The sequence below is a fragment of the Notolabrus celidotus genome, chromosome 1, assembly GCF_009762535.1.
Source record: "Notolabrus celidotus isolate fNotCel1 chromosome 1, fNotCel1.pri, whole genome shotgun sequence".
NCBI classification, from domain to species: Eukaryota; Metazoa; Chordata; class Actinopteri; order Labriformes; family Labridae; genus Notolabrus; species Notolabrus celidotus.
The window spans coordinates 23,280,644-23,305,910 of record NC_048272.1 but is presented as its reverse complement, the minus strand read 5'-3'; the positions used below and the strand labels follow the sequence as shown (position 1 = coordinate 23,305,910).

General features: G+C 38.8%; 2 protein-coding genes across 4 annotated transcripts in view; both read right to left on the bottom strand.

Moving 5' to 3' along the window:
• The window catches only part of LOC117812413 (MICOS complex subunit mic25a-like), a 94,029-nt gene extending 78,274 nt beyond the window's left edge, over nucleotides 1-15,755 (bottom strand). For 2 of the 3 annotated variants that reach the window (XR_004631205.1, XR_004631206.1), the window contains exons 1-4: nucleotides 15,139-15,755; nucleotides 11,980-12,076; nucleotides 11,528-11,582; nucleotides 10,687-10,843 (exon numbers count right to left, since the gene is read on the bottom strand). Coding sequence is in view for 1 of the 3 variants with exons in the window: in XM_034683159.1 (XP_034539050.1) it covers nucleotides 10,687-10,843; nucleotides 11,528-11,582; nucleotides 11,980-12,076; nucleotides 15,139-15,222 (393 nt within the window). In the remaining 2 variants the exon portion in view is untranslated. The remainder of the gene's footprint in view (nucleotides 1-10,686; nucleotides 10,844-11,527; nucleotides 11,583-11,979; nucleotides 12,077-15,138) is intronic. The other variant, XM_034683159.1, reaches the window with a different exon arrangement.
• A 122-nt stretch (nucleotides 15,756-15,877) lies between these two features.
• tpra1 (transmembrane protein, adipocyte asscociated 1) lies at nucleotides 15,878-23,485 on the bottom strand. The gene is made up of 11 exons (XM_034683146.1): nucleotides 23,281-23,485; nucleotides 22,322-22,505; nucleotides 21,970-22,102; nucleotides 21,346-21,432; nucleotides 20,154-20,226; nucleotides 19,872-19,951; nucleotides 19,646-19,756; nucleotides 19,499-19,559; nucleotides 18,367-18,469; nucleotides 17,898-17,978; nucleotides 15,878-17,816 (listed from the first exon to the last, which is right to left on the bottom strand). Exons 2-11 carry the CDS (start codon nucleotides 22,492-22,494, stop codon nucleotides 17,546-17,548), a joined length of 1,173 nt encoding a protein of 390 aa, XP_034539037.1. The 5' UTR covers nucleotides 22,495-22,505; nucleotides 23,281-23,485; the 3' UTR covers nucleotides 15,878-17,545.
• Between the last annotated feature and the right edge of the window lie 1,782 nt (nucleotides 23,486-25,267).

The following is a 25,267-nucleotide window of genomic DNA, read 5'->3' as shown; positions in this document are numbered from 1 at the left end:
CATCTATGGCCCAAACTGGGACAACCCTCAATTTTTTAGAAATGTTTTTCTAAGATTGCCTGACCTGAACTCTCATCAGTTGATATGGGGAGGAGACTTTAACTGCGTCCTTCATAAACACTTAGACAGGTCAAACCCAAAGCCAAACAGCTCACTCTCAGCATCAGCTACAGTAATTAATTCCTTCATGCAGTCCTATGGTCTCTCAGATCCATGGAGGAAAATAAATCCCACATCAAAACAATTCTCCTTTTTCTCTCCAGTGCATCATAGCTATTCGAGGATTGATTACTTTATCACTGATAATAAATTAATGCCTCTTATTTCCAATTGTCATTATCACAGTATAGTTTTGTCGGATCACAGTCCTGTCCAAATAGATATACTGTTCCCAGACAATATAGTTCCCAAGCGTACTTGGCGTCTGGACCCCCACTGGCTTCTATGTAAGCAATTTAGAATATTCCTCAATGATCAAATAGACTTATTTCTTGAAACCAACGACACTCCAGATATTTCAAGGGGAATTCTATGGGAAACACTAAAAGCCTTTATTAGGGGACAGATCATTTCCTATTCCACCCACCAAAACCGGCAACGTAATAAACGACTAGAAGTGCTAACTTGTAGCATTTCTGACATAGACAAGAGATATGCTCTGCTACCTAGCTCCGATCTTTATAGGGAAAAATTGATACTCCAGGCTGAATTTAATAATCTTTCAACAGTGCAGACAGAGAAAGCTTTACTAAAATCCAAACAACTTTATTATGAACACAGTGACAGAGCTGGCAGTCTACTCTCGCTGCAACTTAAACAAAAATCAGAGGAACGCACAATACCAGAGATTAAAACAGGCACTAATAGAACTTCTCACAATCCTCAGACTATTAATGACCAATTCAAAAACTTCTACTCCTCCCTTTACCAATCTGAGGCAGATACAGAGCGGTCAGATATACATTTATTTCTTGATGCCATAGATATCCCGAGGATTGATCCTGATGTCCAGGCCTCTCTCGACAATCCCATTTCTGCTGATGAAATACTGACTGCAATCAAATCAATACAAAGTGGGAAGGCACCAGGTCCGGATGGTTTTCCCATCGAGTTTTATAAGGAATTTGCATTGAAAATCGCTCCTATTTTAAAATCTGCTTATGATGAATCCCTCATCAGAGGAACCTTACCTCCAACATTATCTCAAGCGACAATCTCTGTACTATTAAAGAAGGACAAAGATCCCCTAGACTGCAGTTCGTACAGACCAATTAGTCTACTCGGATGCGATTATAAAATACTAACCAAAGTTTTCGCAAACCGTTTGGAAACAATTGTACCTACAATTATTGGAGAAGACCAGACAGGATTTATCCCTGGACGCCAGGCCTGTTCTAATATGCGTAGGCTTTTCAATGTGCTATTATCTACCCACTCAACCTTACATCCAGAAGTCATCCTCTCCCTGGATGCCGAAAAGGCATTTGATAGGGTTGAGTGGGACTATCTGTTTGCATTGTTAGATAAATTTGGCATGGGTCCTGTTTTTTGTAATTGGATAAAAGTGTTATACTGTGCACCTATGGCTGCAGTTCAAACCAATGGGATCACATCTGAATATTTCAGGCTCCATAGAGGCACAAGGCAAGGCTGCTGTTTATCGCCATTTTTATTTGATCTTGCAATTGAACCACTAGCAATAGCCATTAGATCTGAGACCAAAATAAAAGGTATTACCAGAGGTGAAGCTAGTTTTAAAACGTCTTTGTACGCAGATGATTTGCTCCTATACATGTCTGACCCGTCGGAGGGAGTACCATATCTTTTGGATCTGTTACAGAGATTCGGAAGGATCTCAGGATATAAAATAAATTTATCTAAGACCCTTCTTTTCCCATTAAACAATTTGGCCAAGGAGTCGTCCTTTAACTACTTACCCTTTAAGGTTGAGAGAGAAAAATTCAAGTACCTGGGAATTTCAGTAGCAAGCACAGCTAGGGCTCTTTTTAAATACAATCATAAAATGCTACTGGAACATACCAAAAATGATTTAGCTAGATGGGCAAAACTCCCCATTTCACTAGCAGGACGTATTAACTCAATTAAAATGACAATTTTGCCTAAATTTCTTTATTTGTTTCAGATGATACCCATTTTCCTACCAAAATCATTTTTTTTAAATCTAGATCGTCTTGTCTCTCAATTTATATGGAACAAATCCACTGTCCGTATGAAGAAGCTAAACTTAGAGAGACCTAAACCAGAGGGAGGTTTGGGTCTACCCAATTTCTTATACTATTACTGGGCTGCTAATATTGCAAAACTTAACCACTGGGTTACTGCATTTATAGGTAAGGGGGGACCCCTTTGGGTGGACATGGAGCTAAAGGCCGCACTTTTAACATCTCCAATTTCATTTCTTACAGCGCCTCTTGCATTAAGCACTAGAAACCAGAATTTAAACTCAAATCTAGTTGTTAAAAACTCAGTAAAAATTTGGTGCCAATTTAGAAAGCACTTTGGTTTAAATAACATAAACAAACTCTCTCCAATCATGTTCAATCATTTATTCAGACCCTCTCAGTTAGACTCAGCCTTCTTGATATGGCATAGAAATGGCCTGGTTTTCTTTAATGATCTGTTTAACGATAGTGGTTTCCTTTCATTTACTTCTCTGTCCCAGCTGTACAAGCTGCCAAAATCCCACTACTTTAGGTATCTCCAGGCCCGCAGCTTTGTCTCTAAATACTATGTAAGTTATCCTACACGTCCCCCGGATGACCTAATATACTCAGTTCTTAATATTGATCCCTTCAAGAAAAGTTTAATTTCCAAAATATACAATCTCATCCAGAATGAGACTACTCATTCATGGGATAAAACAAAAACCGCCTGGGAGACAGACATTGGAGAACTAATTTCAGACAAAACTTGGGGAGACATAATTTCACGTATACATACCTCATCTTTCTGTATCCAGCATGGAGTAATACAGTTCAAAGTAGTGCACCGGCTTCACTACTCAAATGATAAACTTGCAAAGTTTTATACAAACGTGGACCCAGTGTGTCCCAGATGTCAATTCTCTCCAGTCACCCTGGGCCACATGTTTTGGTCATGTCCATCATTAGCCAATTTGTGGACTTCAGTCTTCAGTTCACTCTCAGCAATTGGTGGAGAAGCTATTCACCCCAACTTTCTAACTGCGATTTTTGGTGTGGTGGAAGGAGGTATAAAGATCTTTCAGCCTTACAGAGATGCAATTGCTTTTGCATCTCTGATAGCCCGCCGTCTCATTCTGCTCAATTGGAAGAGTAAGACCTCCCCAGCCTTATCTCGGTGGATTCATGACCTGATTATGTTCCTAAAACTAGAAAAAATGAGGCACTCCCTACGAGGGTCAGTTGAGAAATACAACAAAACTTGGTCACTATTTCTTTCACATGTCCAAAGCGTAGTGCTACCATAAGGGGTGTGGCTATTTTTGTACTTAGGTAGCTGTGTATTGCATCAGTAACAGTAAGAGACTGCGTGCTGTAACATTTTGCTCACCTTTTCATGACGCTGTGTTGACCCGACAGAAGTTTGTGTATAGCGGCCTCCCCTCCAATTGTGTTTGGTCAATTTTGTATTGTTGGTGTGTATTTTGACATGTGGGTCAATGTGTGCGCCCGTGTAGATGTATATGTATGTATGCTTGTGTGTCTCTGGGCAATGTATATGTGTGCACTTGTGTGGACGTGCCTGTGCTTGTGCATGTCTGTGCAGGCAGATATATGTTGACACGGATAAGGGGGTACCTGCCTCTAGATGAGGTTTTGGTCAACTAGGCAGTCTTTTCTTTTTTCTTTTCAATGGTTGTGATAGGTTGGTACTGTTGTTTTTGATTTCAGTGATATATTTTGAACCCTGACTTTACATCCTGATGGGGGGGGGGACTAGGGAGGGGGAGGGGGGGGGGGGACTAGGGAGGGGGAGGGGGGGGGGGGGGTGTCCAATTATTCCATGATCATTCAATTGAGTATATGTGAATAAGAATATGAGAAAAACAAATAAATAAAGTCTAAGTAGAAAAAGGTTACCATCTATATACCTGTGTTGGATACCTGTTGCTCCAGTCCAGTGAACCAGTCATAGCCTACAAACTATTTTATCTACATTTATAAATCACATTTTTGCCAAACCATGCCACGCTACTTGATGCCATCTGTGATCAGCACCTGTTTACATTTGGATAGTAGAGCATAATAGCTCAATGGCAGTCCACATTGAACAGAGCTGCAGTGCTGGCTAATGGCGGATGTCTGCACTACAGCTTAGACACAATATGTGAGATGCATTTTAGGCCTACAATACTACAAATATGAATAACTTAATCAGTTAGTTGACTTAACGTGCCTACTTGGAACCAATCAGCAATCATCCATCATTGTCCAGCAATGATGTATGCCTCTAGTAACATATGCCAACTTCTCAGTGATCCCGGTGTAGCTAGTGGTTTGCGTTAAACAACTTCCTTTCTTTTTTGCTGCATTGTTTACTGTGCTAGAAGCAACTTGAGAGGCAACCGTCTCTTCATCTTCTATGTTTCTGCAATGTAAATGCTTTCTTGGTCCATTACATCCCTGGGGTCGCAACCCTCTATATGTTTCTCGTGAGTCTAACAGAAGATAGTAAATTACACAGAGGCCTCGCTATGGCTTACTTCAGCAGTATCAACCCAAATAAGGAAACTACTCATTAGCAGTTACAGGGTGATATGCCTTCTAAAAAGGGATCATTGTGAAGGTTTGTAAAAAAGGAAAAAATGCAACATGTCAGATCCAACTTCATGTGGAGTAGAAGACAACTTTCAGAACGCTTGTTTGTTTGATTGAGGTCAGATTGATCCCTTCTAATGTATTCTAGGTACTCAAGATAGATAACTGTTTGTTTGTTTTCACAGAAGAGTGTGGAGCAGACCTTTATCTATTAGGATTGTTAGCATGGACATAAATGCAGATATCTGTTCATGGAGTTAAATCAACAGATTTCTGATTGTGTTCGCCTGCTTTTGCTCTCTATATGGACTGCTTTTCTTTTCCATTCACTAAGGCCTGCAGATACATAACTGGGCAATACTGATAGACCCACAAGTACAGATTCTACATTCTTAAAATAATCTGTAGATATTGATTTACAATTAAAAGACTTTTAAGGGCCCAGGGATCCCTATCCCAAAGGTACAAGCAAAGGCTATAGCTTTTGCCTCATTAATAACCCGGAAACTCATTCTTCTGCAGTGGAAATCTGATAAACCTCCCTCATTCAACAGCTGGATTGGAGTAATGCTCTCCATGCTGCAACTAGAAAAACTAAGATACAATCGAGCCAACTGTCCTGAAAAATATAATGCCATTTGGTCGCCATTCATTGAATATGTAAAGAACCTGAGTCCATCATGAAACTATCTTTTTGTTTTTGGTAATGTAATTCTTCATGTTTCACTGTCATGTCTATGAATGTAAAGGATAATTTGTTATTTTATGTATTCATTTATTTTTTGCTTACAATGTTTATTATGTAAGTATTTGCTTGTTAGTCTACAGATTTTTTACTAGCTATTATTGTTACTGCATTTACTTGTATCATTATTATTATTATTGTTTTATTTCTGTGTTGTTTATTTATTTATTTATTTTTCATTCTTGTCACTCTTGTCTCTAGGTTTAGGGTGGGTAGATAATATGGGTGGATGTAGGGAATAAATGTTCTTCTTTGTAAAATGAAAAACTATAAATAAAGCATTTTTTAAAAAAAAGAAAAAAATACTTTTAAGGAGAAATGAAAATGTTATCTTCAAACTCCTAACATGTAATGAATTCAAACTTAGTCTCTTTCAGATAAAGTAAAGGGATAGAGTATTCTATTCTGCAGATGTATCGGTGAGTGTATCTAAAAGATGAAAATATGGATCCACATTTTCCCTTTGCTTCCATATCATTGGATTTTTTGTCATGGAATCACTTTATTGAATTATGGCATTATCATTAAAAACCTATACTTGAAACTTTCAGGTAAAAACTTATGTGAGAGGAATGAAAACATACTCATGTTCATTCACTCAATGGAAAAATATGTCATAGGAGGAAGGCAAACTATTAGATGATGACATGTAAATGCCACACTTCAAAAAATGTTAAAAATATAGTACACAAAAACAAAGAATAAAAATGGAGTGAACTGTGAGTGAACCTTGCAAATATATTTCCTCATACAACGCAGTCACATCCCTCTGATGTAAATAAACAAAGAGTATGTTTGATGCACAGGTTTGCACACACACATAGATACAGTATATTTATACACACACAAATAGTTGGAGCTGAGCCAGGAGTAAATGGCTAATGTGAGTGTTTGTGACAGGCAGCCTGAGGCAGTGTGAGGAGCAGCTCCACTCTTTGACAGGTGTTGCCTCCACATTCTCCTCTCATCCACCTCACCCCATCACTGACACACAGCCTACCTGCTGGGGAGCCAGGAGCGCACATGGGGAAATAGACTGATGAGTGCTAGCTATATATATGTGTTAGTCTATTGTGAAAGCTTCACAATAGTATGTGTGTGTGAATGTATTTCTGAGCGTGTGTGTCTCCTCTGGGAAATAAGGCAGCTCCCACACTACTAAAGTGGAGCGTTTAAAGAGGGAATGGGGAAAGAGAAGGTGGCAGGGAGACTTTTCCAGCTGTGTTGTTGCTTGGAGATGCAAGGTTGCCGGAAAATGTAAAGAACAGAGGCAAGACCACCTGCTGGGCAGAGAGATTTGATACTGGCGGGGCTCTTCAATCGGATTCACCTGTGCTTTCAACCATTTCAAGAGCTGGAGCAACGCAAAAAAAAAGATATATACCAAGCATATCTGTCATTTTAATCTCAGGAGGGAATAACTTTGGCTGTCAGGTTTTTTTTGGTGCTTATTAAGTATGTGTCACACTCAAACATTGGAAAAATAGAGTGGGGAACAATGAATGTGTTAGACAGGTAAGCAGAAAAAAGGAGGGAACTTGAGGTGAGATCAAACAGGAAGGACAGGGGAGAAAGATAAAAAGCTGGGAAGAGAGAGACATTGGGGAAATCACATCAACAATCAAAGTTACAAGCTGTCTGTCTAGACTTCTCACATGAGGAAATACATCAAGTTTAATCCCATCTACACCAGAGAGCAGCAGGAAAATAATGTGTCTTATTATGAGCACAAATACTGATTGTGTTTTAATTTATATCCAAAACAAATCCAAACTCTTTTTATGAATGCATACTGACAACTAATGGAATAAAGACGAAACCTGTTAAAAACACCAATCACTAAAGTCAGAAATGGGTCACTAGCAAGTGGCAACCTCTGGTCTAAAAATATGAGTCCAATGCGGAAGTGCTAAAAACTGCAGTTCATCGAGGATCCGCTTGAGGCTGGCTCTGGAAGTACCGGAAACCACATACACACTAATTCATAAAAGCCGATCTTTACAGCGGAAATAAACATGTTTACAGCCTGGTACAAAAGACGATTTTATACAGTCTATGGTCACTAGTTATTTTCAAACCAATACAATCACAGCATAAATAAACTTCCCAAACTGAACACAATAAAACAGCTTCACTTACACACACCGTTTGCTGGCTATATTGACCTCCCTAAGTGACATCTACAGCTCCCGCTGTCTCAGCAGAGCCAGGAACATCCTGAAGGACACCACTCACCCCGGTTTCCACCTCTTTGACCTGTTGCCCTCTGGCAGACGCTACAGGTCTGGTCCAGAACCAACAGACTAAGGGACAGCTTCTTCCCCAAAGCTGTCACCATAATCAACTCAAACCTGCTCTGACATAAGCCAGACTGATGACACGTCCCCCGTACAATAACTACCTCCATTCTCTGTGCAATATTTTTTTTATTAATTCAACCACCCTGCACTGATATCTTGTCTTGCCCTTTTTGTGTTGTCTGTGTTTTCTTGTTTTCTTTGTGCAACAACATCTACCTCTTGTGCTGTTATATTATATTGTGTGTGCACTTTAAAGGAGCTGCTCTCCCAAATCTCATTCGTACTATGTACAATGACAATAAAGGCTTTCAATTCAACTCAGTTTCAATTTTGACCCTTCAAGTCCAAAAAGTAGAAAACAAAGATTTCAGGAAGGTAAATTCTGTTTCACATTGCGACGCTTGAGCCCATATCAATATAAGCAAAGCCGGCGCCTTCATTCAGTATTCATTACAGCTGGCCCAAACCCAGAAAAGACACTGCAGGACAAATCAACCATAGAGCAGAGAGAGAGAGAGAGAGACAGGAAAGCTATAGAAAATACAGTGTTTCATTTTAACTAAAAAAAAGAGTGAAGAAAACCAACAGGGTGGGATTTGGAGAGTAATGATGATAGCAATAAGTTATAGCTCATCGATATCTGAATAAGTGACATTACAAACAGTAGGGTTCGTCTCGACTTAAATGAAGTGAACACAAAATGTAGGATTAAAAGGTATCCATAATTATATTAGAAAAACAGAGAGCTACCACTTTGAGCACATTCAGACAACAATCAATACAATTGCTCATCCAAATTGCAAGAATATAATAAGATCCTTGTTCTTGAAATGTGTTGTAAACCCTGTGACAGTGGTCACACTTTGACAGCAGTCAGTCGGTGTTACTGTTCACAGAGAAAGAAAGCATTGTGTGTGTTCATTTTTTCATCTCATATTGAGTAGTCATGGTTAATATGGCTTTTTGAAATAGACTATCTTACTTCAAATCCAGCATGATTTAAGTACCATTTAGGATTTCTGTGCATTACAGTTTTTCTCAGTCGCTTTGGTACATTTCTCAGATCAGAATTGAAACAAGTTACAAATGCTTTGGTACATCCATGCAAATGATTATGTACACTTCTCTGCTGTTTCCTACATTATCAATTGCTTATGTCATGTTGATAAAAATGTATTATAATGGGTCTCTGTTGAATAGTCTCACCTTCCACAACATTTGGGCATTAGTTCATCGCATAAGACTTCACATGCAAAATGGTTGAACATGTTGTCAGAATATGTCAGTCATATTTCTGTACATTTCCATCAGACTGTTTTTCTAAATCTGTCCTGAATTGGTAAATTGCTCCCAGGTGAATCTTGACTTTCTCTAACGAAAGGAAATGTGTGAAGCATTAGATCAACCAATGATCAACCAGTTTTCTGACATTGCTCAAAGGTGCATCTCATGAACTATCAACTGGCAAGTGTATATATAGCCGGAGCACAACACAATGTTACAATGTCTGACAATGGAAGGACAAGGAATTGGACTGGGTCAACAGCCAGAGAGAAGAAGAAGAGGAAGAGGAGCGAGGCTGCGTGGTGGAGGAGTTGGGAGGCAAAACAGAGGAAGAGGCAGAGGACATATGTGCGTTCCTGATGAGATAAGAGCCACATACACTAAGGTGTAACTTACAATTTACAATAACTGTCATCAAAACTTTAGCCATAGTTTACATCAGAACGCCCCCCCAGAGTTTACTGTTATATTGACAACATGACTAAGCAGTTTGACTGTCTTATCCGTACACAATGACACAAGGACTTGTCACTCTGATGGCACTGACATGTTCATTGACACAGATATTTACTTTTGAGAGATGAACTAAGGATTTTGAGCAGGATACTGGCTTCTGCAGGTAATCCATGGTGTTTTGCTATTTGTACGAATTGTTTTGAGAAATGCACTTACTGTTTTACAAATGTCGAGGATAATTCGAGAAATGTACCAAAGTGACTGAGAAAAACTGTAATACAGAGCAGTTATTGAATCTTCACTATCTTATGTATGTTGCCCTCACACAAATAAGAAAATGTTTCCATTGCAGACATTCTGTCATTGGGGGAAGTTGTAAACAAGGGGACTGTTGAACCAGAAAAAAACAAAGAAACTCAAACTAAACTTAAACAGTTCTTCATTTTTTTCTTTTTACGCTGTAATGATGGTGATTATTCAAATAAGTCCTGGATTACTTACTGACTGAGAATATTATGTGTGAAAGGGAAAATGCATGCAACCACTGAAAATCAAAACAATGTAACCCTGAGTATAACGGAATTTAAACTGCAGTGTGACAAAAAATCAAACAGCGGAGAGCATTCCAGTGACACTAGTCCACAGCTGAGTTGTTGTTTTAAAACTGAACAGTAGTGGGTGCAGTTGATTCACACAAAAAGTTGTGGAGGTCAAGTAATCTTCTAATGCTTTGTAATAATACATGACAGTATATGGTAAAATGTGCAAAAAAAGCCCCACATTTTTATAAACTAAGATAAGATCAGATGAGAGAGGTTTTTTAAACTGCAGTAATACAGAGCTTCTCAATAAATGCTAAATTGTCAAACAAGGAAGGTTTGAATAGATTAAAGCAAACTAAATAAGTTTATAGTTGTTTTGAAAAAAATTAAGACTGAATGTTAAAAAAATAACTCATGTTTCAGGAACCAGGTTACACAGTAACAGCTTCCATGTTACACAGGAGGCCAGCTCCTTAAGTCAGCATTAATACAGAAATTAAATCAATAGTTAAAGATGTGTTTTGGTACAATATAGCAGAACTCATCAGGAATCCCGGAGTAGAGCTATGTACAGCTATGACCCAGAAAGCATCACTCACCAGTAACTTGGCCTTTCCTTGCTCTTCATGCACTCTTCCTTTCTCCAAGATGAGGGCAGGGGTCAGCTCATCCAGGCCTGTGGTTGTTACTGTCTGTCTCTCTCTCTGGGCCAGTTGAGCCAGCTGCTCCTCCACCAGGGCCTGCTGACGCTCAAAACTGAAAGAGGGGAAGATAAGAACTATTTTAACCTTTGACCTTTATTTGTGCAATGAAAGTCTGCCAAACACACAAGTACTTGGCAGTCTATTAGTAGTACAGTAAAAAATGCTGAAGACACAATTTAAACCCTGGGACATTTAAACTCTTGAGAAAAATGTTAAAGTTGTTATAAAGTGAAATTATATGATACTATAGTGTGTTATATTGTAATAACATACTGTTTACTTTGAGGGTGAGCATGTTGGATTTACCAGCATATAAAACTTTAGAGGCTCACGATAGTTTATACGCATGCACCAGCATAGCAGCATGTCTGCTATTTGGCACAGGGAGTGTTGACAAGTCACTTGACATGTGTATGTTCTCCATAAACACTACACATTAGGATCAAGTGTCTGTCACCTCCTCTGCCTATAAGCTGCCAGTGTCAACATATGTCTCATCCTAAGTATATCATTGATGTTGGACTCACTTATTCTGCACAATGTACTATTACTCATGCTGAATATGCAGTCAATACCTGACATATCAGGGAGGTGTCAGATTCCATGCAGGTCAATACTCATGCACAACCGTAATATACAAACAAGTATACAATCAAAATACTTGAAGCAGGTGCTTCAATAAATATGTATGGGTAACAACAAAACGTGCAATGATCTTGACTTTTCAGTGACCTACTTTTTGCGGATTTCTTCCTGGATGTCTGAACTGGAGGGCCCTGATGGTTTTGCACCTAATAATCAAATTGAATTAACAAAGAATATTTGAATATGGATTATTCTGAAGAACAGAGTAGAAAGAGCAACAAATTGTTACCAGATTATGTAGGGTTAAATCATTGCCAAAAGTGTTGCCAGTAGGAATGACTTCTGTGTTTCACAATTATCTATTCTAAGTTAACTAAAATTGGCAACCCTTATAAACCATGTATCGAATACTGATGCAAATATCAAGTAAAGCAGTACAGTTTGTGTTAAATGTATCCAGCTCTGTTTAGTCATACCATCTGTGAGAACACAAAAGCTTAATTGACTTTTATCCTGATACTGTTTTCAAGACTCATTGTATGGGAGCATGTGTGTTAACACACTGGGCCTCCAAATGGGAACTCTGTGAGGTCTTTGACTTACTTGGTGGTGGTTTCTGACTATCTTGTGGGGATGGCGGGGGCTTGGCGCTGTCAAACCCCGGGGAATCCCTCATCCGCCGGAGCACATCATCTGAGAGCTGGTCAGGAGTTCACAAAACAAGCACAGAAACACACAGCTATATCAACAATCAACAATCAACAATCAACAATCAAGAAATCTTTATTGCCAAGTGAGCTTTGCACATGCAAGGAATTTGACTTGGTGAATGGAACACTGGTACTTAACAACAAGACAGTAAGGACACAACAAGACAGTAAGGACTAGGGTTCAAAATTCTGGGAATTTTCAAAGTTTGAAACTTTCCATGAGAATTAATGGGAATTTATAGGAATAAACGGGAATACAATTACAATGTTACAATGTCATTTAGCAGACGCTTTTATCCAAAGCGACGTACATACAAGAACAAGACAAGCAAAGATCTAGACAAGAGGAAACAAGATCAGTAAGAGTAACAAAGTGCTTCAAGTCAATTTGGGTGCAGGTACTGCCAAGCAGTGTAAAGGCAATGCACAAAAGTAAATAAGGATTTTTTTTATTTTTTTCAAAATAAGGAACATCTACAATGAAGCAACCAAACAATTTAAGACCTTCCATTATCATCATCAACAATTAAGATCACCATAATAATGACCAAGTGCTGGGTCACTCAAGAGCTGAACACAGATTCCCAGAGTAGAGCAGGACAGTGCGAGTCAATTGTAGCTGGAAGACATGATCTGCCACTGGGGACAACAGTGGAGAACAGTCTAGCTAAGTGCATAGTGCTTCCTAAAGAGCTGGGTCTTTAGCTGTCTTTTGAAAGTAGAGAGGGACTCTACAGATCGAATGGAGTTGGCCAATTCATTCCACCATTTAGGGGCAACAGAAGAGAAGAGTCAAGCTAGTGATTTTGATTTTGAGGCCTTGTGTGCTGGAAGCACTAGGCGCTTTTCAGAGGCTGAGCATAGCGGGCGAGAAGGGCAGTAGACCTGGATGAGGGGTTCCAGGTAAACTGGAGCGGTTTTGGTTACTGCTTTGTAAGTCATGATTAGAGTTTTGTATCTGATGCGAGCTGCAACTGGAAGCCAGTGTAGTGAGATGAGTAGGGGAGTGACGTGAGCTGTCTTAGGCTGGTTGAAGACCAGACGTGCTGCTGCGTTCTGGATCATTTGCAGAGGTTTAACTGTGCATGCAGGGAGGCCTGCCAGTAGAGAGTTGCAGTAGTCAATGCGTGACATTACAAGAGCTTGAACCAGGAGCTGTGTTGCGTGTTCTGTCAGGTAGGGTCTGATCCTCATGATGTTATAGAGGGAAAAACGGCAGGACCGAGCAATCGAGGCAACATGAACCTTGAAGGTTAGCTGGTCATCGATCATGACACCCAGATTTCGGGCAGACTTAGTGGGCATGAGGTTTTGTGATCCAAACTGGATATTGATCTGTGGGTCCATAGTGGGACTGACTGGAATGATAATAAGCTCAGTCTTGGACAGGTTGAGCTGTAGGTGACGTTCCCTCATCCATTTAGAAATGTCAGCAAGGCAGGATGAGATCCGAGCTGAGACAGTTGTGTCGTCAGGTGGAAAAGACAGGAAAAGCTGTGTATCATCTGCATAGCAGTGATAGGAAAAGCCATGGGAGTGGATCACTGCACCAAGTGATGTGGTGTATATTGAGAACAGGAGGGGACCAAGCACTGACCCTTGAGGTACCCCTGTTGATAAGCCATAAACAAAGAATTCACTAAATTGAAGGTTGGCTCTTAATAGGGAACTTTGGAGGGACAGGCTCTCTTTTCATTGAACATTTTGAATGGGACTTTGTTGGGTTTGCATTATTGTTAAGTTTTGAATGGGTTGGGTTGGGGGGATGAGTAATATTTAACTCAACACTCGTGTTTTTGTTCTTCAATAAAATAATTGATTGTTCAATAAAATATTTTACACTTGATAAAGTTCTACTTACAAATAAATCTGTTTTAATTGTATTATTTTGGATGGATGTCTGCTTAAAACAATACAAATATTTATGTTTGGATATGATGCATTTCCATTAAATTACCCTCAATTCCCATAACTCCCATGGAAAGTTTCCAATTTGGTATATTTCCAAAATTCCCCAGCTTAACTTCCAATGGAAATTTACCGGAAATTTTCCAGCCCTTTGCAACCCTAGTAAGGACAATAAATATATAAACCTAAAAACTAACCTTAAAAAATCTAAATAAAATAAAAATACTAAGAGGAAAGGTGTAGAAGTACTTTTAATACATAAATAAATGAATTAACCTAAACCAGAGTGCACATTTTAGTGGATGAATATAATAATAAAATATATTATGGAATAAATTACCATAGTGCACATGGTTGTTGAGATATTGCACTGAAAGTATTGCACATGTATGTGAAGTATCACTTCAGTCTTTAGTGTTTTACAGTTTGATTGTTCATGAGGGAAGAAGCATGTATATACAGTTGAGCTCATAAGTTTACATACCCTGCCAGAATGTATGATTTCTTGGGTACTTTCTGTTATAATTGTGATATAAAAAGAGTAAACACAGTTGTTTGACAATAATTTGCTTCACCCAACCACTAACCATGAGTGAAAAAAAGGTTTCTTTTATCATTCATATTCTCTGAAAAATGGCAAAAAAAATCACAAATTCTGCCAGGGTATGTAAACTTATGATCACAACTGTATACATAAGTATACATAATGGAGACGTGAACACTCCCTCAGTGATATGTTCACACTCACTGAGCATGTCCATGTTTTCTGCTGTCTGACGTCAGAAAATAATATCTACTACGTTGCAGTTACATTTGAGTCGCGCTGGGAAATTTCAACATTTCAATGTTGAGCTGCCAAGTTTATGTCCGCATTATTTTCATTATAACAACTACATGTCACAACTTATCAAGTCTATATGAGGAGTCTATGTTAGTTATATTCTTAGAAAGCGAAACACTGACCGGACATCATGAGGTGAAAGCGAGTACGACAGGAGTCATTTGAGGACATGGGACCTGTCAGCCTTTATACACGAGCCTACAAGCTACCCGTTATTAGCTTCACTCACTGTGCCTAGTAATAAAACCGGTATTCAAACTTTGGCTTACATTTTAATAAATAAATTAAATGTAATATGTCTACCTTTACTCCTTCAATAACTGTGACCTTCTCGTCTTCGTCCAGTCCGAATGACACTTTCCTGGTGGTGCTGCCATTGCCTCCCATAGTGAGCAGCCGTCGGTTCCCACCTTGTGAAAATCAATAATAACCACCCTGTCTGCAGCTGGGACAGGGAGACATGCAGATGTACAGGCGGCTGAAGGCGCCGCCAGAGCAACTGGAGCTTAAAACACTTCAATAAAGGTCATTCTGGCGCTGCAGTATCCTCACTGCTCATTCGTTGGATGAAATAATTCAGACCCAATGATTGTCAGTCGTGTGAGATCTTAAATCGACCATGGGTAGATGGGAATTGTAGTTCCACTGCGTTCCGTCCGGAGTGAAGAAAGATTCTTAAAGCTTTTTTATTTAAAAGAAATAACATAAATGCAATTAAGGGCAAACAGTAGGGAGTTCCACACACGAGGAAAATGAATGTAGGAAAGCATTTCCTTAATGTAGTTACCACGAGAAACCTCAGAGTGGAGTCCCATGCAGAATGAGTGTAATCTACTGCAGCACCTAAACCCACCACAATGTGGTGTCTTCTTCTCTTGTCTCAAAACATAAATGATAAGAGTTCATGGTTTATTTCAACGACTCAGGAAATAATCGATATATTTTCAGAATATAGGCTGACTATGATGCAATTAATTTACTTTGCTAAAAAGGCAATATAGAGATCATTTGCAAAATCATTCAAAACCTGACATCTTCTGTATTAAGATGGTGAATGCACTTTATAAAGTCATCTCATGAAACAGCAAGCTGATCTCCAAATCACAATTCTAACTCCAAGCAAACAGCAGCACTCAAATTGGATTAGAAAACACTTAAAGAGTTGAGAAAATACTGTTGCATCTTGGAAATACATAACTCTGTTTCTGTGTTGTGTTTTTTAGGATTCTGAGAATAAATGGAACTATTCTTTATGCACACATCTCATTTCTGTCTATGAATACTGCTAGCTTAAATACAGCCATCCATTCATTCATGTTGTATAACATTTGCAGGATAACACTCACACATTCCCATATTTCCATGGTATAAGTAAATGTGTTGTTAAGTGGTTTACAACAAACTCAAGTATGAAAAACTGCCTTGTTGCTTTCTTTTTAGTCTTACTGTGATGATGCAGTCTTATAAATCTTGAACATAGGCAGCTAATCTTCTCGTTCACTGGAAGTCTATATAATGAAACTGCATTAATACCATCATGTGATACAGCCAAATTGAGCAGTATTATTCAGGACTTATTTTGTCACTTGTAACTACATTTGAAAGACTGAAAACAACACTGAAAATTAGGGGAAGGACATTAGCGGCAAAATTAAAACTAGACTTTATATCAACAACACATTTGCAGCCGGCAAAGCTAACCAGAGAAGGAAAGAGTGCATCACTTATTTGAATTACATATAAAAGCATTCTGCACATTTACTGTTCAAATCACATTCAAAGTAAGACATCCTATGAAGAAATTAAATGTGCGTTCAGTAGCAGGAATGATAAATCTTGTATTGGAATAATAAATTAAAGAGGAAAGAAAGACAGAATAGCGACTTGTTCTTACATCTAAGCCACACCTAACAAGGAGCCTTAGATGATTTGTGATCATGTATGAATTCATTGCTTCTATTAGGGAGCTAGCGACACATCATTTTAACACTCTTTGCCTGCTCACAGGAGGGACAGCACCTGCTTCAGAGGACAAAGTAAAGCAATGAATTAGCACTAGTCCTTGTCCCATGTTGTACAGACGCACAGTGATTTGGTAAAAAAAAAAAAGGATTAGCTAGTTAAGTTAAAAAAATAATGCAGACAGCAGCAGACCACAAAGTCAGCTGAGAGGCTGTTTCTCAAAAGCTTTTGACAGGAATGTAGAGATGTTGAGTTTTATCAAAAGAATGATAGAGTCTATAGATGAGGTGTTCTTTAACCACTGTTAAACTTCATCATTAAGCACTAATCAGTGGATGCGTACTGCTGGAATGACAGAAAATGTGTTGCAAGAAGTGGGAGATCCCCACCACACATTTTAGAAGGAACACAATCAATACATCGTCTGTTATGCCCGCAGTGCGAGGACAGTACTCCTAGTGTGGAGATACAGCAGCAGTGCACTCTGGCAGCAGTGTTACAAAAGCTTTGCTAAATTCATAATCCTCCACTTCACTGGCTAGCAAAGGCCTCTCTTATAATGTCCACTAAAAAGTTAACATTTCCTGGTGTCAAAGCAAGACCAAGATAACCCTTCCCCAGTGTCCCACAACATTGTTCTGCAATTTTTTTGGCTGACTCCCCTAATCGCCGACCAACCAACCCCCCCCTCACAACATGTAAGTCCAGCCTTAGGTCTTCTCTTCTCGTCCTTTCTCCTTTTGCTGATTCATACATTAATAGGCCTCCAGCGGTCAGCTTCGATACTGTTAATGCTGCTGGACCCATAGGGCCCAGAGGCGACATCATCCAGATATGCTCCAACCACACGGGAGCTGCCTGGACCAGAGCCGTCAATCTGGGTGGAGGAGTAGTACAGGCCCTGGTCAGTCAGCTCCTTACGGCCGAGGGTTGCAGCAACAGTTGGGGGAAGGTGGACGTCACTTTCATCCGGCTCATCGATCTGTGACTTGTAGGAGAACAGGATCTTTGGCTCTGAGCTGTGGAAAGCAAAAAAATAGTGAAATAACAGAAGACCAAAACAAGTATTCTGTGTACCTTGTATGATCCTCCATACGTACCCGAAGAAGCCCTTGAGGAATGTGACATAAATGAGTGGAGCAAAGGCAGAGAAGTAGAGGAAGGTGGTGACATCAACACAGCTGGTTTAGAAAACACAAACATGGTTTTAGAGACTGCATTGTGAGTCTTATGAAAGTTACATGACTTAACAAAGTGCACATTCAACAGATTTCTGACAAAAAGACAGTTCAATCCCAAATTAAACATCTGTTTTGTTCTCATCCTCTTGCTTGAACTCAAATGAACTCCACTGGACCCAACAAAAACAGTGATTCATCCCTGTTGATGCAACCGAGCCAACAATTCAATTAAGGGAAGGTTAAAACCAGCTACCTTGTGATATATACAGCTGGGTGCAACACAACCCAAAATGGTTCTGAGTCATAGTTGCTTTAAAGCAAAAAAAAACCCTTCAACTTTTTTGTCCTCTAATATTTTTCAGCACAAAATTTCAAAGGTTATACTGACCAGAGTCCCTCTATGACTCCAGCACACAGTAGGGAGCTGCCCAGGCCCTGGACCAGGTTAAGCATAGAGAGGATGGCAGCGTACACATAGAAACTCCTCTTGGCTAAACAAAGGTAGCAGAAAAATACTTTCAGTTATATGGAAAAAATACAGTGACAAAAAGCTAATTTCTAAGTATACTAAGCATTCTAAGTATACATTACAAGCTGGTGTATAGGGGAGAATGGGGTTGGGTGTCAAACGGGTTGGTTGGCACACTCGTTATATCTCGCCACCAGAGGGCGCTGTCTGTCAAATTTGGGTATGGACATTTCTAGAATTAGGATCAGAGCTCACCTACATAGTCTTCTCTGGAGTAAGACAGCTGAACTTGAGGTGAGAGGACTTTTTGTGTTTTTCATGTCAAATTGTAAATATTCAGCTCCTCAGTATTTTTCTTCTAGGCTTTTAAACGATGGGTTTATAACAAAACAAGTGTTACCCTTACAAAGTGTGAGGGGAACGCTATAGTTTAGATTTGTATTAGCTAGCTAACTACTTGTTAGATGGTTGTTAGCCTTGATGCTGGCAAAAGATTCCAGCTGGCGTTGGTCATCACATTCTCTTTGTAACTTAGACAGTGACTGAATGTAGCCTAGTTGAGTAGGCCATTATTGTTAGGCCTATTTGTTCTGTTCTTTATGTTGTTATATAGGCTGGCCTAAAGATGTGTTTCCTGTTCATGCTCCTTGCTCATTTTATGTTAAAATGTAATAAGTTATGTAGGCCTGTCACTTGTCAGTGCAATTAATCTTTCAAATCAACCAACCCCATAGTGTGTGACAACCATCCCTGTGATGGGGTTGGTTGTCACAATGTGTCAGAGTGTCTTTGATAATTAATTGCCTCTTTGTTACAATGAGTTGGAAAATGAGAGGGATACACATTTCAAGCTGACACCTTAAGCTTCAATTTAATGTAGGAATAACTATGGAAAGATGTTTTGATGATGAGCAATCATCAAAACAGTAAAAAGTGTGACAACCAACCCCGTACTCCCCTATGTCTTTTGTATGACTATGTACTCTATATGCTAATTTTATGAGCCTCAAACATAACTCGGGTGTCAACTGATATGAAACCCACAACTTACATGGAAGGGATATCCTCTCCCTCACTGGAGTTTTAGGCAAGATCACAATCAAAGAATAGATCTGCAAAAATATGAAACATTAGATATCATTTATCATGCCCTGGTCAGGTATTGCTGTTTATTAAGCTGCACAGCTGCATCACTTACAAGGAAGAAGAAGCAGGAACTGGCCAACCAGAAGTGCCGTCCTCCATGGCCGTATATGTTAAAGTCCTCAGCAGACAGGTGACTGTCTGGGTACAAGATCTCTAGTGTGCCCTGGGATGAAAGAAAATTCCCCTTGATTTAAATGTATTTGCATCCACAATGAGAAATTACAAAAATGTCATGCTGTTTGATGGCCAGTGAGATTTGTAACATTATATGTCATTACCTGTGTGATGGAGTAACCCAGAGCCAGCACAGCAGTGATAGCCAACACACGCTTTATACTGGATTTACTCTCCAAGTGACCTGATAAATGAGTGAAGACAGAGGCTAATGAGATTCAAAAGAGGCACAAATGACCAGTTATACTAATAACTAGATTTACTGCTGAAGAGAAGAAATATAAAAGACAGATTTGAAACAGGTGTGTTGTGTGAAAAGAGACAGAAATATCACATCAGTTGACTTCTTCAGTAAATGAGAACTGAAACAAGTAGAGCAAACTAACCGAAAGCCAGTCCTAAGATGATGACACTGAGCTCAATAGCCAGTAAAAAGAACCGGGTGATTTCCCACAGCACCTAAAGAGACAACAAAGATCATGAGATCCCACAGTAGCACATCAGACCGGCTGTTTCACAACACATATTGATCCAGAACATATGCAAACTCTACAGGACAGGTCACACCCCAAAGCATTACATAATCACTTGTGTGTTTGACTGTTTGTGGGTTTTTTTCTCCCTTCCTCTTAGGCAGAGCAGCCGTGTGCCGTGGGAACAGTGGGTCCATCAGCGGTAACGCTACAGAGATCAGCCTGGTATGTGAGGAATGTCAGCCATGCCTCACACAGTCATGCTTAAGCTCACGTCAGCTTTTCATGTTTTTCAGTTTATTAAAAAGAAACTTTGACAGGATATCATGAAAGGTTATTTCAGTATGGGCTATGTATTTATGCTGCAAAGTTACAATCAGTCACGGGACTACCTGGAGTTAAAATCTGATTTTGAATCCAGTTTCCCACAGACTCTATAAGAAGAAAGATTCACCTCCATTAGGACACAAGTTACAGTAATTTAATGCGTACATCAGCATCAGACTTCAAGATGGTGATATAGTCATGCATTACTATGCTGGGTTTTGAAAACATATCCATGTGTAACGCTGTTAATTGTTTTATGTACTTGACTGTTAAAGAGCAATGTAATCAGATGTACAACAGCCTTTTAACAATGATAATGTAAAGGTAATTACCAATAATGTAATATCAATAATACAATAGATGTTTAAACTGATAGCACAAAGTAAGATTTAGGTTTTTTAAATTAATAAATCTGGTTAAATACTTAATTTAGGTTGGGACACTTTTTTGGTTAATTTCCTAAACAGGAAAATTTGCAATATTTCTACTTATAATCTCTATAAGGAAACATGAACAAGGATAGTTTGGTGAAGGTGGAAACTCATATGATCACTTTTCACCTGCGCATAATAGATCCAACCTTATTTTTCCTTCAAAAAAAACATACAAAACATTAACAGTTCCGTGTATTGTGGGTTTAATCATCATATTTTGAGATTTATTAAAAGTGGGGCTTCTCTTTTGATACATTCGAATTACACTTTTATTAATAATTGAATTTGCTCAAATACATATGTAAGTTACAAAAATTGGAGTCATGCTTGATGTTTTTCCTTACTTTGTCTATGATGGTGGCAGCACTAGACGCACTGACAGTCATAGACACGACAGCCCGGGTGATTCCAACCGCTGCTACAACAAAAACCTAAGACATACAGAACACAACATGTTAGACCAGTCCTCTGGATATTACAAAAACACTTCCTGGAGTAAGACAGCCAGTAGCAACAATGCATAGCTTAACACTAGAACCAATAATTCACTTCCTTTATAGCCTTGTCAAGCATTGCTGAGCTGAGATATCCTCCTCTCTATAGTCAGGTTTTCATTATAGAAACAGTGGCAAAACATGCAGGTGTTGTTCATTTTAAAAAAGCAGGTTTATTACACCTAGAAGAAATCAAATCTACAACAGAGCACAACTGTATTGCTCAGAACTATTCCTTCAAGGTTGTTTGAATTATCTGTTGGACAAAGTGAAAGTTGTTAACATAGGCATGGTCCCTTTTGATACCACAGAAAAATCTCCTGCACCCCAAATATTGTTTTGTCAGTTCAAAGGCTGATTAACTGAATCTTACATCATGGACTGAATTTTTCAAACAGAACTGCAGTGCATCTCAACATTGAAAGCTGTGGTTTTCAACATTCGCTTTTGGTGTTTCTGTAGTTTGTATCCTACCAGCAAGTAAAAGGTGACAAAGATGGGACTGGAGGTGAGTCGAATCTTTGCCCTGGCCGAGGGCAGCTTCCACATCAGGAACACCAAAAAAGCCACATTAGGCACTAGCAGAAAAATGTCCCAGAATCGCACCCTAAGACAAAGAGAGAGAGAGAGATAAATAAATATAAAGATGACTTTTTAGAATTTTCCAGAATTATTAAGCCTATCTGCAAAATACTCCCATATCTTCATATATTTGTTTGTTTGCTAGTTGTTCACTTTGATCAGTATGTAATTAACTTCCATTTTGCATTTCTAGCACTTCCTTACACAGATTCAACACTTTATACAATCTCTTTCAACAAAATACCTGGAGTTTCCAACGTCCTCGTACAAAACTTGAAGGCATTTGTGAGGTTTGGAGATGTTGCTCTCAGTATCAGGTTGCCAGGTTGGGAATGCTGATGTGTTCTCCAGCGGTGTGGGTGTAACACTGCCATTGTATTGAGCAAACCTAACCACAGCAGTCACTGTGGCTAGCATGGTGTCAGACCCTAGAGGAACAAAGTTTGTCAGGTATTCATTAAAATCAAATACTCTCATAAGCTAAAGCAGAACATCTTTCCTAATCTGAGGGCCTTCTCTTTTTGGATAAGTTTTTCCTTAGAGATTTAAGAGTTTAGGAGGCGTACAACTGACTTTTGTACTAAACAGGCTCTCAGCACAGCTTTCTGTGTTCAACATTATGTAATGAGCTTAGCTGCTTCATCAGCTGTGCCTGGTGTTCAGAGTGCTCCGGGTTTAAACAGAAAAACTAAACATATCCAGTAAGTATAAAGTTACTCTTGGGCAACTGTTCAAAGAAGTGTCAAGATACAGCAACTTTAATCACTTTCATAGAGTAAATAATATATACATAATTATAAAACATCGACAAAAGAAACACCTTTCTTCCCGGGGCTCGTTCGGGTTGTTTATGTCAAGGTACAGGACTCATTGCCGAACCTCTGACTCCTTCTTATGGTCTCTAATGATCAGAATACTTTCTGTTTACAAGTGCTAGGGGAGTTTCAGGCGTTAGCTAACGATGCTAACACGTCTGAAACTAGCCTGTATATTTTGTGTGACACTAAATATCCTCGAAGTCTACATAAGAGACTGACAGAAAAAGGAACATAAATAATGGTAACCAGTGTTAGCTTGTTTAAATTAAGTAACACAGCTCCAAAGCCGACTAGCTCACGTTAGCATCATAACAAACGTGATACTAGTGTAATGACGCCAGCCAACGTAACGACAGCTTTATCAGGCAAGAAATGACTAACTTACCGATTCAGTATGCTCGGATTCACGAGTGCAGATGCTGTAAGACGTTTTAGAAACAATACGACTTCAGTACATGGTCAATACGATGTGATCGATCAATAAATTGATCACTGATACGGGACATAGCTGTACCCGATAGTTTGGTTGACAAAATTTCCCGAGTGGTCAGCTGACACTCTCACCCTCACCACACAAGCGAAGCAAGTCTCGCGAGAAGATACTATGACGTTATTTTTGAAGGTTTTGAGCCATCCCTTGCCGACTTGGTACAAGATTTTAACTGGTGCCCCTTGTATATGATTATAACCAACTCCGACAATCACATCACATACACACATAAAATAAACTGACATCCAGCTTTATGTTTTACAGGTTTCCTTTGTTTTAAAATACAAATAACCTCTAAAAGAACATTTATAAAATAGTAATAACACTGATATTTAGTAGGAAAATAATTAAACAATTTCAAAATGCATAATGTAGTAGTAGTAGAATTTATTTTGTCATTATATAATACAATAATTTTCACAGTTGACAATTTCAACAAAGCAAAAGTAATGTATTAAGTGATGACTGAAAAGGCAGAAGCAAAATGCTTATTTAAGCATTTTCTATGAAATTAAGCTAACAGCTTCCAAAGTGTAAGGAAAACACCAACAACAATACAAAAACAAGTAAATCATGAACACTTATAGACTTCAAAAACTGACTGGCAGACCATTATTTTTAAAAACCAAAAGTGAATCTCAAGCTTTTAAATGTATACTGGCATCATTCTGCAATTTAATCCAAAATCAAATTAGGTAAAACAATACTGTTTTTTCTATTATCTTCAAATATTCTTCCTCACTCATTTAGCTGCATCCCCATGGATGGCAGGCGCCCCTAGCATTTGCCTATACTGCCTATGCCATGGGCCAGCCCTGGGTTCTCCTCAGGGGAGGGTTGGGGCAATAGGAGATACTGTATATTACATACTGTGAAGTCACGCCAAAATGTAAATATGTTTTCTCCTTATATCTACCCTAAATGAAAGATTTTTTTTAACTTTGGAAACAGGGATGCATCTGACCTGCAGTACGTTATAATGGGAACTTTGCTTCATTAGCAAAGTGCTGTATACAATGTATCTGTATCTAGGATCCCTATCTTTGAAATAGTAAATGAGCCTCTTGAGACTGAATTAATTTGAACTGTCTATCACAGCTCAATTTTCCTCTTTAAGCAATCCTACATAAGAAAGCTTTGTGTAACACATCGGGATTTAATCAGGTACAGGCAGGTGAGCTGAATGAGGAACTAAAAGATGAGGTAATCTTAAAACAAACAAAAACTCCATGACTCCAGGAAGAAGATTTATAGCATTTTAACACATTTTTCAACTCTTTTATTATCAATATGTCGCAAATGAAGTATAGAACACATTCTTAAGGTCAAAAGCATATTTGATGTTTCACAAAGCTTTCAGGAAACCTTGGGAACTCGATCTAATCAGTAAACCCCTGAATTACAAACTCCTAATCTTTAGCCGTTATGAAAAATGGCTGTTTTGTTTGGAATGGTGACTGAGATAAAGTTAATCTGGGGAGCGTGGAAAATGGACTTTGTACTCATGCATGATTAGTGTTTGAAAGACATCATGAACACACTGAGTCTAGCAAAACTGAGCCTTTCTAGTGCAGACAGAGAACTAATGCTTCAGATGTAAATCACCTAGCTTTCTATATTCCCTTCTTTTTCCCCATGTAATAAACTACATACATATACAACATTTTGAAAACTTTAGAGTGAAACTGCTATATTTTAAGTTAATTTTTGACTATGACTAAAGTCGGGGTGCACAACAGGGGTTTGTCCAGACCTTTTGACTGGGGTGGCCCAACAGGGGCACTGACTTATGCAGGGATGGTGTTATGTACAGCTGTGAATTAATGGCATTTATTTATCTTTTCTGCTACCCCTGAACATATCAATTTAACTATGACATTTA